Below are 13494 nucleotides of genomic sequence, written 5' to 3' on the forward strand. Positions count from 1 at the left end.
GCTCTAACAGTGTATGCTTTCCCACCTCTTCCACTAATGACCAAAGTCCTACTGAAGATCAGGACAGAGCAGCCCAGAGTAATCCTGATAGCCCCAAACTGGCCAAGACAGCACTGGTACCCACTGTTACAGAGCTTGTCACAGATGAAACCATGGCCTCTCCCCCTATGGGCCATTCCTACTGACGCAGCACAATTTCACGACTCTACACTCCAACCTGAAAACCTTGCAGCTGACTGCCTGGAGAATACTATGACTCCTCCTCAGGATAACCTATCCCAGAGAGTGAAGGATATTATTATGGAAGCTCGCCGACCTTCCACAAGGAAGGCATATACAGCAAAATGGAAAAGATTTCACACCTGGAACACAGCAAAGGGCCTAGATGTGACTGTGATGAATATGGCATATATACTGGAATATTTGGCAGAATTGTCCCACAGTGGCCTGTCTTACTCTTCCATCAAGATACATGCTTCAGCAATCTCAGCAGAATACAATTTAAATCCACCTGTCTTCTCTCACCCTCTACTAAGGCAGTTTCTAAGAGGAATCAAAAACATTAATCCTCCAAGGAAACCACCTCTACCTACTTGGGACATGAATTTCGTGTTGGAAAAACTAACACTTCCTCCCTTTGAACCAGCAGCATCGACACATGTACAGTTTTTGTCTTGGAAAACTGCCTTCCTTCTGGCCATAACCTCAGCAAGAAGAGTATCTGAGCTACAAGCTTTAATGGCGATGCAGCCATTCCTTATCTTTCATCAGGACAGAGTTTCTTTGAGGACCATTCCTACATTCATGCCAAAGGTGGTATCCAGGGTATCTTTGAACCAAGCTATTCACTTGCCTGCATTCTTCCCACAGCCACAAAATAAAGGGGAGAAACTTCTGCACACCCTGGACATACACAGACAACTACGCTACTACTTGGACAGAACTAAAAGTTACAGAAAGACTGACCAGTTGTTTGTAGCATATGCTGCTGGGGTACAAGGAAAAGCAATTTCCAAACAAACAATTTCGAAATGGATAGGAAATTGCATTCGTTTTTGTTACTCCTTTCATGGAAAGACTGTGCCAGCTAACATTATACCTCATTCCACGAGAGCCACAGCCACCACCACAGCCTTCCTAAGAGGGGTGGCTACCAAAGACATTTTAGAAGCTGCTACATGGAGCTCCGTGCATACATTTGCCAAGCATTACAATTTACCTTTATACTCCAGATCCAGAGCAGGTTTTGCTACGGCAGTCCTGCAGGGTATCTTAACTACACCAGCCTTCACTTAGTACCTCTACCCCCAGTTTGGCTATGGTATTCTACCCATATGTGATGACTGCAGATGTATCCTTGAAGGACATAGTACAGTTTTGTACCTACCATAAATGTAGATGTCCGATAGGTATGCATCTGCAGTCAGGTTTACCCTCCCTCCTACCCCTCTGTGGTATTCCTAGGGTGCTTATCCCTCTTTTAGCTAGCTGGGGGAATCTATTATGGTGTATTTGTTTGTATATGCATGTATATGTATATATATATATATATATATATATATATTTGCAAATGTTTGGAATTTTATTGCATTTATCCAAATTTAGCCTTCCTAGAGGGCACCTGGCATCTGGGGCAAGAAAAACTGAGGAAGATGGCGTCGGCTGATGCTTTTATACCCCAGACGCTCTGACGTCGGGGAAAGTGCGACATCAGCCGAGGCCAGACCCAGACTTTGGAATCCGGCCGACCGAAGGGCTGCCTGAGGCAGGACAACCAATATGTGATGACTGCAGATGCATACCTATCGGACATCTACATTTATGGTAGGTACAAAACTGTACTTTTATAGCAGCAGAGTTTCACCAGTAATCTTGTACATTAGTACCTAATTTTTGCTTGCATGAAGTACTGTACCACTTCTCATTAAATTTAAGGTGCTGTTCTACATCATTTTTGCTAAACATTTCAAATGTTCCACTTCTTTTTTTGATGTCATCCTAAAAAGTCTTATGTGCTTGTAACAGTAAAAAAGGTCGTATGATTTGGGCCATAGTAGAACACCATTGTTCGCTACCCTGTTGTTTGAAATAAACCCGCTACCAACTCATTCTGCTTCTTTACTACTCATTTCAGTATTTTTCTCCCAATCCCATTAGCTTGTTGTGCATAAGAGTCACACATCATGTTGAAATTTCTTTGCCTTTGTTTACTGGAAAGTCCTGCTAGCATTGACCTCCTTTTCAGTGGAGGCCCAGGGAGAAAAACTCCAGAGTTAAAATAAATCCAGATGCACAGTCTGTGAATATGATTAGCTGAGTCCTGCAGGTGATCACTTTTCAAGAACTTTACCAGCTTCCACCCAAGTATTCTGTCTGTACTTCCTTCCAACCCCACAGTTGAGTGTAGGTTAATTTGCCTGTATGGATCAGCAGCATATAGGAGATTCACAGCAGATTTTTTTTTAGTTTGCTCTGGTTTGCAGCATATTCACTACAAAGTATACTTCTAGACTTCAGAAGCCTTTCTTACACTCCCGTGTTCTTTACAAACATACTGACCTTGACCAGCTGAGGCTGTTTAGCAATATAGCCTTGTGTTTGTCCACCAGTATGACAGTTTGTCAGTGAGTTGTAAATATTTCTAAGAAAGATGTAGGCGTAAAGGATCATTTTGAGTTGGGAGGGAGTTGATGAAAAAGAGAATGGGATCTAAGATAATGGACCCTTATGAAACCCAGTTTTGAAGAACTGTGATGTGGAGAGTGTTACAAAGAGGACTTGGATGTGGTGTTTGAAAAGAGTATAGGTGAAAAAGAAAAGTATATTAGAAAATCATTTGGGGAGGAATACATGGTTGACTAGGTCAATTGACAAAGCTGTGGTGATGTTTCACTTATCCAGGTTGTGAAAGATTTTGTCAGCTTGAAGTAAAGCATCTTTAGTGCTGAACCTAGGTGTAGAAGCAGTGATAGTGCACCCCCCCCCCCAAAAAAAAATGAAGTATTTTTGCAAGGTGGTTAGTTTGTAACACATTGTTGCACCATTCAATAAAAATTTACCTACCTGTGTATGCACACACACACACACACACACACACACACACCCAACTGTATAACACGCATACTCTGAGAAATACACATGGAGAATAAAACTCAAACAAAAAAAATGGCATTTTTGTAGGGGGTAAGCCCTCTTGCTTCCCCACACACCACCTGCTTTGTATATAGCAACTTTGAGATTGCCCAGTAGTGGAGAAGCCATACATTTCCCATCCCTGCTATTACAGCAGTCTCACACTGGCACCTTCAACCAGTTTATCTGTCTTCCAAATGGACTTGGTAAAACAGCGGCTGAACATACAGTCTCCTAAACTGTAAATGAAGTATGCAGTTTGTTTTAACATTTTTGCTACAGAGATGGTTGGCAGTAAGTTGAAAATGTTAGATTGAGTAAAGAATATTTTGAGAGAGCAGAATATTTGGCAGTTTTTGGAATGAATGTGAGCAGAAAAGAAAAAAAAAACTATGAATGTAGATAGGAGGATGTGCACTATAGTTTTTTTTTCATTAGGGTAGAGTTTGTCCTTGCATAAGGAAGATATACTATGGATTTGATTAAGGGCGTGGACAGTTGGCACAGTGTTTGAAGGAAAATTTTGAGAATTATCGAGAGTGGATGCTTTGATTAGATTGGGGGTGAATTTATGAGGAAAAGTAGTGGAGAGTGTTGCTGAGGAGATGAGTATTTTTGAACAGTTCAGCAATTTCTAGCCAAGGAAAATGTTTGTTTCTGTGAGAAAAGTGTTTGAGAGGTTTACCATTATAATTACTTAAATTTTGGTAACCTTACAAGTACAATCTAGGCTACTTTTGGGAAGAGGATTTTGCACTTTTTATGTCTGTTATCCTACCTGAGATTTTGGAATTTCACAAGTAATAGGGGCTATTGTTAGTTTTCTTTTGATGCCAGGTTTTATCCCAGATGTGTTTTTCTTTTTTTAAAACACCAGCTTATTAAATGGCTGTTGTGCAGTATATTAAAATAGGCAGTTATACCATGATCCCCCATTAATATTCCAAAACGTGCACGCTGATTGGTCAACGTGCACGTTGTAAATCGACTTATACTAATGGAAAAAGGTCCTGTCGCCTGGACTTTTTCCATTAGTATAAGTCATTTTTAAAACACTGTCTCGCTACGTTAAAGGAGTTTAACATAGTGAGACAGGTTTAAAAAAAGCAACGGAGATCTCCGTTGCTTTTTTTAAAGCTGTCTCGCTATGTTAAACTCCTTTAACATAGCGAGACAGTGTGTAAAAAAGCAACGGAGATCTTGCTTTCTCCATTGCTTTTTTTTTAAAACCTGTCTCGCTATGTTAAATGGGTTTAACATAGCGAGACAGCTTTAAAATAAGCAACGGAGATTCTCCGTTGCTTTTTTTAAGGCTGTCTCGCTATGTTAAACCCATTTAACATAGTGAAACAGTAAAAAGCAATGGAGATCTTGCTTTCTCCGTTGCTTTTGCCCACAGCATGCGCAGTACATCAGAACTGCCGCAGAATACCAGACAGCTGCGGAAGGGTAGCAAGGAGACATTATACAATGCCATTATTTAAGAAAAGTATTTTTTTTTTCTTAAATAATGTCATTGTATAATAGCAATAAACCCACTTCTGGGTGTGGGTAATGCTGGATTTACCCACGGTTGGCTTTGTTTGGCCAGTCGGGCTTCACCCCTCATGACCAAACCACGCCAACCGTGGGTAAATCCAGCATTACCCACACCCAGGCATGGGTTATTGCTATAGTACTATGCTTGCTGCCCTTATGGGCCGATTTAAGCCTAGCCAGCTTCCCTTTTGGTGCTGCAGTTAACCTATCCTGTTTAGTGCTAGATTGGCCTCACCAATCCTGTAGTTTTAAGTTGTATATTACTCCCAGCAATAATAACTGGAATTATACCACATAGATGATTTGAGAGGACCTGTACATGGAAGTACCAGAAAGAGGAAGGTTTAGATTGTTTGGCCTGTGTAAAACATGTTGAATGAGCACGCTGGTTTTCCTAGAGTGTGTGCAAAACTGAATTGTGCTTAGAATGTTGGCAAAAACAGAGTTGTAGCTGGTCATGCTAATGTCTTGGCCCATTTTCAGTCATTATATGCTGAAGAACAAGTGATTTTTACAGCTTTGGGGACCTTTGCATTTTGACAGGCTGAAGAATGTTTTTTTGATGACTGTTCAGTGCTAAAGGATGAACAGTGAGCCCAAGTCTGAGGTTATGCTAGAGTGTAAAAGGAAGAACTAAGACTTTGGTTTGCTCAATGATCCTGACTGTATTTTTTTCCTTACAGCTATTTTTTTAATGCAACTGTGTCAGGTGATTGCACAATGTTTCACCACTTGAGTACTGAACTTTTACTGAGTGTTCATGATGGGATGTTGAATAGGTAAAGTAAACATTTCAAAACAGTGTGATTTTGAATGAAGACCTGCCATTTGCAATGTTTGGACAGTCTGGTCATACATGTAGCTGTGGATGTTAACTGTCTTGTATTTTCTGCAGTTGTCTGCTATTGCAGATATTTAACCACTATAGATATTATATTGGTTCTGAAAATGTTTACAAATCGTTCCTTTGCATTTGTAGTATTCTCTGTTATATTCATTTCCTCATTTATTTGAACTTGATAATTGTCACTAATATACACTGTATTAAGCTTACTGTATTCTGTTTTTTTATTCCTTCAAGGTTGTTTTGATCATATTAATTTCTTGCACATTTCTTGTTTGCCTTTTGCCCAGATCATGTCTTTAAAGGGTCCTTTAACCAACCCACCTACCTAGTCAACAAATTCAAATAAATCAAGTATGAAGTATTTGTCTTAATTGTCTTTCATAACAACAGATTTATGTTAATGATGTCACTGTATGTTTTACAATGTTTTTAACAATTTTTTTTCTGTAGAAGGTTAATTTAAGAATTTGCAGAATCACATTTTATGACAGGTGTACAGTAGAACTGGGTTAATTATGTGTAATGTTTTCATTGTGGCTTGGGGGGGGCACTTTGTTTTTGGATTCATTGTGGATGTGATAGGGTTGGTCGACTTTTTTCCTTGTGGTATTAGGATGTTTTCACGTTCCTCTGCTTGGCCTGGGGGTATTTATTTGCCTATGAGTTGGGGGGCTTTTTATCTCTGCTAGCAAGTTTGAAAGTTACTTGTTTGTAATAATGCAGTTTACCAGTAGTGAGAGTAGGGGTGCCCATTTGAAAGAGTCTTTGTTTGTGATGGTCACTTTGTGATATTAAGTTTCTTCAGGTGTGTGAGCATATGACTCTGCATTCTGAGGAATATTCCAATCTCCCAGGTGGGGGCAGAGGGATCTTCTGCAGAGAGAAGGACTTGCTTGACATGTAAGGCAAAGTTTAAGAGCATCGTTTAAGGAGTGAGTAGTATAATTTGGATGAAGAAGTAGATTGCATAGCATTATCATTTTGTTCCTTGGGCCTCTGTATGGATTCCAGTGATCTTAATGTGTATTAATGGAGGAATAGGGTTTCTGATTTATTATTTTAGTGGGCAGGTTGTCCATACTGAGGCATAACCTACAATGGTTTGAGCTGGACTTTTTCATGGGTGGGGTGATTTGCCCTGGTGTGGGATGAATTGGGCCTGAAAGTTGATAATGGAAACTTGAGATGATTGATTACGTTTAGGGGATTTGTGTGAGATGGGCCAATGTGTGAGAAGATTTTTGCAGTATGGGCTGAGCTATGGTATGTCAGTTTAATTTTGAACATGAAATGTTTAGTTGGTGATTGTTGGTTCTTTGGTGATGTGGGTTTCCCTTTCCCAGCTGCATAGTTCAGTAAGAAAGAAAACAATCGCAATAGCTTGAGCACTTTTGTTCTTTTTGTATTATTACACTGGAATTTCATCAGAAAAAAACATACTAAAGTCTTAAAAGTTTAAATAAGAAACACTAATCAGTCAAAGATAAAATTAGCGTCTGACATCACTTCCGTAATGGCGCCACTTTAATCCACATTTAATATTAAGACAATTGTTTAAGCCGGGAAGTTTGTCTGCTTTTAAAAACAGCTGCCATTTAAGTTCTTTTTTGTATTTTAGGTAAGAATTCATGTCACCAGTAAAATCTACAACTGGCTGTAATACTCAAAATGTAAAACCAGAAAAGTCTTTATGTGAAACACTGTTTAGCCAACACTTTTATCATAGATATTTTTAATAACGGATTTAAGTTCTCGTATGTGTTCAGCTAATCTTCTCATAGTTTTGCCTATATAAAAACTTTGACAGGAGTCACAAAGTCCTAAATAAAGTACATACTTAGATTGGCAGTTAAACCTAGTTATCATGATAGTGAAGTTGTGGTGTACAAGAAAAAACTCTTTATAACACAAAATATTATTATAAAACCTACATCTGCTGCATTTTTACATGACTCTATCATTGGGCATTCTACATATATAAGAATTGTCTCCAAATTCAGAAAACTGAGAGATTTATTTTTTGTAACAAAATAGTGGGTTGTCTTCCACTATTTTAGATAATTATTTGTTACCATGTATAATATGCCAGTTACTGTTCAAAATAAAATGAATCACAGCAATGTCAGAACTAATAGGGAGGGGAAATTTAAGCTCAAACTGTTTGGACCCTGTCTTTTCTTTGGCATTAAAGCCATGTGTTGAAATAGGTGGATACTTACTGTCCCTTAAAGACACTACTTTATTGTAAAATTTATCAGTGAAAGTTTCCAGGTAATGTCTGTGTAGGAACATCTGTTTAAGAAACATTCAGAAATAAAAAGTTTTTCATCGCTTATAATAATGGAAATCTAATATATTGTCCTTTAACTATACTGATTTTCATGAAACAGGGGTGTTGACTGTGAAACTCTTAAGTTATTGTTCCTAAAAGTTTTCTTCCCAAAGATGTTAGAAATAAATGTTAAATTTACATTATCTAAAGTAAGATCGATATTTGAAAACTGAACTTGCTGACTGATGTTGGAGACAGTAAAATTAAGGAAACAATACTGCTGTTTGTCTACAAAAAATAAGTTTGACCAGGGTTCCTTGCCAAATAAAAAAAATGTTAAAAATAAAATGTTTATACATTCATACTTTAGAAAACCCTTCAGGCTTTACTAAAACTTGAGCCTCCCACTCACTAAACAACAAATAGACCTACGCTGGGGCTAATTTTGCCACCATAGCCACGTCACTTTTTCAATTATACAACAGTGCATCCTTCCAAAGTAGGCACTGTTTGCACTCTAATAGAGCTGGTATTGGAGAACAACAACTTTATTTTTAATCACACCATTTATCCTTAGTTTTCTTGAATTTGGAGATAATGCTTGTGTATTTAGAATGTTCAGTCATAGAGGCAAGTATAAATGCAGCAGATGTAGGTTTTGTAATGACATTTTGTGTTGTAAAGAGGTTTTTTTTTTGTACACCATAACTTTACTATCAAGATAATAAAGTTTAACTGCCGGTCTAAGTATGTAATTTATTTAGGAGTTCGTAACTCCTGTCAAAAGTTTTTATATAGGCAAGACTACATGAAGACTAGCTGAACGCATACAAGAACACAAAGCAGCTATTAAAACATTGATGTTAAAAATACGTTTGCTAAACATAGTTTCATGTAAATATTTTTCTGGTTTTAGATTTTTAATATTAGAACAAGTTGTAGATTTTATTGGTGACATGAACTCTTGCTTAGAGTACAAAGAACTTGGATGGCAGCTGTTTTTAAATGCAGACATAGTTCCCATCTTAAACAATTGTTTTAATATTAAATGTGTGAAACGGTGCTATTAAGGAAGTGATATCAGTTGCTAATTTTGTCTTTGATTGGTTATTGTTTCTTATTTATACTTGTAAGATTTTAGTTGTGTTATTTTCTGATGAGGTTCCAGTGTAATAATAAAAAGGAACAAAAGTGCTCAATCTGTTGTGGCTGGTGATTCAGTTCAACCTTTCTACCGTTTTTGTTATTTAGTTTAAGAAAGAAAAAGTGATTTTTTTTTTTGTTTATTAACTCAGTGTTGTACTAATGTTTACTTTACAGTTATCCAAGAACTGTGTCTGTATAACTGTTTTGACATGAATGTTATGTTTGTCTATGAACACTGTTGTTGACCAGTTATGGGTATTTGTTACTGTTTCTATTGTTGTTATGTCCTGTCCAGGTGGTTTGTTGGAGCATATGAGTACACTGGAGATGGCCACAACTCTTAATTACAGTGGATATAAAAAGTGTACACACCCCTGTTAAAATGCCACATTTTTGTGAGAAAAAAAGAGACCACAATAAATCATTTCAGAACTTTTCCCACCTATAATGTGACCTATAAACCTGTACAATTCAATTGAAAAACAAATCTGTTAGGGGAAAAATATAAAAAAAAAAAAAACCTACAATAAGATGGTTGCATAAGTGGTGCACACCCTTAAACTTTTACTTTGTTGAAGCACCTTTTGATTTAATTACAGCATTCAGTCTTCTTGGGTACACACCTGTCATCCAATTAAAGAGACTCTGATTAACCCCAAATAAAGTTCAGCTGTCCTAGTAGGATTTTCCTGACATTTACTCAGTTGCCTGTTACAGCAAAAGCCATGGTTCGCAGAGAGCGTACAAAGCAGCAAAGGGATCTCATTGTTGAAAGGTATCAGTCAGGAGAAGGTAACAAAAAAATTTACGTAGCATTGGATACACCATGGAACACAGTGAAGACAGTCATAAAGTGGAGAAAATATAGGACAACAGTGACGTTGCAAAGAACTGGACGTCCCTCCAAAATTGTTGAAAAGACCAAGATGAAAACTGGTCAGGGAGACTGTCAAGAGACCTACTGCAACACTGAAGGAGCTGCAGAAATTTCTGGCAAGTACTGGTTGTGTACTATATGTGACAACAATCTCCCGTATTCTCCATATGTCTGGGCTATGGGGTAGGGTTGCAAGATGGAAGCCTTTTCTTGCACAGAAAAACATCCAGGCCCAGCTAAAATTTGCAAAACAATATATCAAGTCTCCCAAAAGCATATGGGAAAAAGTGTTATGGTCTGATGAGACTGAGGTTGAGCTTTTTGGCCACAATTCCAAAAGGTACGTTTGGTGCAAAAACAACACTTCACATCACCAAAAGAACACCATCCCCATGGTGAAGCACGGTGGTGGCAGTATCATACTTTGGGGTTACTTTTCTTCAGCTGGAACTGGGGCTTTAGTCAAGGTGGAGGGAATTATGAACACTTCCAAATACCAGTCACTTTTGGCCCTAAACCTTCAGGCGTCTGCTAGAAAGCTGAAGATGAAGAGGAATTTCACCTTTCACCATGACAGTGACCCCAAACGTACATCCAAATCAACAAAAGAATGGCTTCACCAGAAAAAAAATTTCTCTTTGAAACTGCATTAGTACATGTTAGAATGGGATTATTCTTTACTGAGTGGGTTTGATATTTATCATCGTGTTCAGTGATTTAATGGTATTATTTCCGTATTATGAGAATAAAGGGATTGGGATGCATCATTGTGTGGGTGTCAGGGTTTGTGTATACAAATCTAGCACAATTGGTTTTATGATGTCAAAATAAGTACATCTGGTATCGAGATGGTTGCTCTTCTGGTTGTTATATTAGTCTTACTGTGGTATAAAGTTATTATTTACTAGAATTTAGGTTATTTTATGCAAGTGTAATTTTGAAATACTACTTTGTGGAAGATGATTGAAAAAAACATACAATTTAACGGTGCAATTTTCTTAATTTTCTTTGAACATCAGACTAGTTTCTTGGTTTCATATTGCATAAAAACTTAGTCATTTAGAACTGCTTTTCTCTGTTTTCTCTAGGTGCATTTTTGCATGAATTGTCGAACGTCGGAGCCCACAAACTATTTGAAGAGATCCTTGAGGAACTAATCCTTCCTGTAATGGTTGCCAATGCTCAGAATGGTGAAAGAGAATGCCATATTGTGGTCCTAACAGGTGATGATGTGGTGGATTGGGATGAGGAGTACCCTCCTTCAGTAGGAGAAGAATATTCACAAAGTAAGTACAAATCGGATTTCATTGGTGGTTTGGTTTGTGGAGTTGCAAGCATTTGAGTACAGTAGTCTGAAAATAGCTTCTATCCTCATTAGACAAGTATCAGAATGTGTTTGGAGAATTCAGCTGCATTTTTTCTGAAGTATAGAAGCTTTTTTAAGGAGTCATTAAACAGTTGATCTGATGTTGTTGCCTTCATTTGTTGTTCATCCTGTGGGTTCGAGTCCGAGGATCGGATCCAACTCGGCCATATACTAAAGCTCCAGGATCCAAAATGTTAGATCCTCCCCTACCCATAATGCTCTTCTCCAAGCATTGGGAATCTGTTCATCTGAGATCCTTGGGGTTTTTCCATGTGTTTTTTACAGGTTTTTATACTATATTTGTTTGTTTTTCCTTCTTATCAATATTTCTTTATATGGTTTATCTTTGTGCCAGATTTTGTGTCTTTTGGGCTTGGTAGTTTCTTTCCCCAGATGGTCTCTATCCCTTGCCTACCCGATGTTCATCGTGTTTCACTGTTGCAGTCATTACACTTGGGTTATCCTGCTGGCAGGCTACCCGCAGTCGGCCTGAATTCCAAAGTTTTGGTCTGGCGTCTGTTGCTGTTGGCTCTTCCCTGACATCAGAGCGCCAGGGGTATATAAGATGCAGCCAATGCCATTTTCTTCAGTCTTTCTTGCTGCGCGGTGCCCGAAGCAAAAGCAGTCCGCAAGTGCCAGTCGTCCGACTCCTGTGATTTTCGAAATTGAATTTCAGATCCAAAGTCTTCAATAAAGCTAAGTACCCCATTGGGGAAACTTTTTCTTGCTCCAGACTGATGTCAGTAGAAGTTAACAATTGTATTTCTTGTGGGAAGCAAATACCTCATAAGGATTTTCATTCTTACTGCATTCCTTGCCTAGGCCCTGACCACTATGTTGCTAGTTGTCAGTTTTGTGCTAGATTCAACCAATGCACTATTAAGCGTTGGTTTGATTTTGCTTTACATTACTTTGGCCGAAGGTTTAACTATATAATGCCGTCGGAACAACCAACGACCAGAGTTCATAAAAAGCGCAAGAACAAAGAAAAAGACAGGCATCAGAGGTCCAAAACCGACGACGAAGCCTCTTCTAGGCCAGTCGCCGGTTTTCAGTGAGGCGCTTTTGCAGCCCCTGACACCCGCTACCTCAGAGCCACAGGCTGCCTCCGACTCCCACGTGGAGACAGCTAGGCCTCTGGAAACTCAAGGTATTGGGCCTACGGAAACAATTCCCTCAGATGGGTCTGGACCCGCTTAGCAGGCATCTGTTAGAGGGTGTTTTCAGACCTACACAGCTTACTATCAAGACCACTTCAGCAGCTAAGGCAAAGTCTAAAACTCCTTTAAAGACAAAGAAACAAGTACAGCATTCTCCTGGACAGCCATCCATGCCAAAGAAACAGATGCTCAAAATGGCAGAGGACCTAATTACTTTGATCAGGGGTTCCCATCCCCCTCCTGATAAAAGGCCAAGGCAAGACACTGACTATGACTCCTCTGACCAGGTGACCAGGTTTCTATTTCTTCTGATTCCTCTTCAGAACAGGGATATTCTCTTCCTCTCTATGAGGACTCTGATGCCGAAGAATCTATCCCTTCAGCCTCTCTTCCTGAGGACTACTCTTTTGGGGAAACCCTGCACACCACGAGGGAACATTTCCATTGGGGGAGCCAAGATTATTCAGAATCCAAGAAAAGGCTCAGAGACTTTCTTTTATTGGCTTCTTGCTATCCCCCCGTACTAGATATTGTTGATGTTTTTTCTGAATCCTGTTAGACTCAACATTGCCACAGCCTGGAACTCAATAATAACTCTTATTCCCTGCCTGCAACAGGAGTTTCAATGGTGGGCACTGGCCTGTCACCACAAGGGACAGGCTTTCACTTTACCCACAGCCAGGCAGACACTAACAACAGATGCATCGGATTATGCCTCGGGGGCACACATGCCAGGAAAATGTAATCGGGGCATGTGGCCCACGGACCAAATGCATCTTCATATCAATCAAAAAGAGATGCTAGCTGTACAGAATGCCCTGACAGCCTTCAAGGATCTACTACATCCAGGACAACTATTGCTAAAGACGGACAATACTACAGTTATGTGGTACATAAACAAGCAAGGGGGCACATATTTCTACTCCCTCTGCAGGCAAGCCATGACTTTGTGGAACACAGCACTGACCTATCAAGTACATCTGCAGGCACAGTTCCTGCCAGGAAAGAAAAATACTCTGGCAGACGAACTAAGCAGAAACCTCATGGACCCTCACGAGTGGAAACTAAATCCACATGTCTTCAGTATGATAACAAGGAAATGGGGATGCCCAGACATAGATCTTTTTGCCTTCCCTCACAACTGCCAACCACTGA

The 13494-nt window shown here is 39.1% G+C and overlaps 1 protein-coding gene across 1 annotated transcript in view; it reads left to right on the forward strand.

Moving 5' to 3' along the window:
* Positions 1 to 11155, forward strand: part of LOC122805903 (BTB/POZ domain-containing protein 10-like) — a 460326-nt gene extending 449171 nt beyond the window's left edge. Inside the window, exon 4 of the mRNA XM_044076147.1 lies at positions 10902 to 11155. Within this exon, the coding sequence (XP_043932082.1) occupies positions 10902 to 11155 (254 nt within the window). The remainder of the gene's footprint in view (positions 1 to 10901) is intronic.
* Positions 11156 to 13494: the final 2339 nt, after the last annotated feature.

This window comes from Protopterus annectens, chromosome 7.part0 (genome assembly GCF_019279795.1).
Source record: "Protopterus annectens isolate FY-2018-M chromosome 7.part0, PAN1.0, whole genome shotgun sequence".
Taxonomy (NCBI): Eukaryota; Metazoa; Chordata; order Ceratodontiformes; family Protopteridae; genus Protopterus; species Protopterus annectens.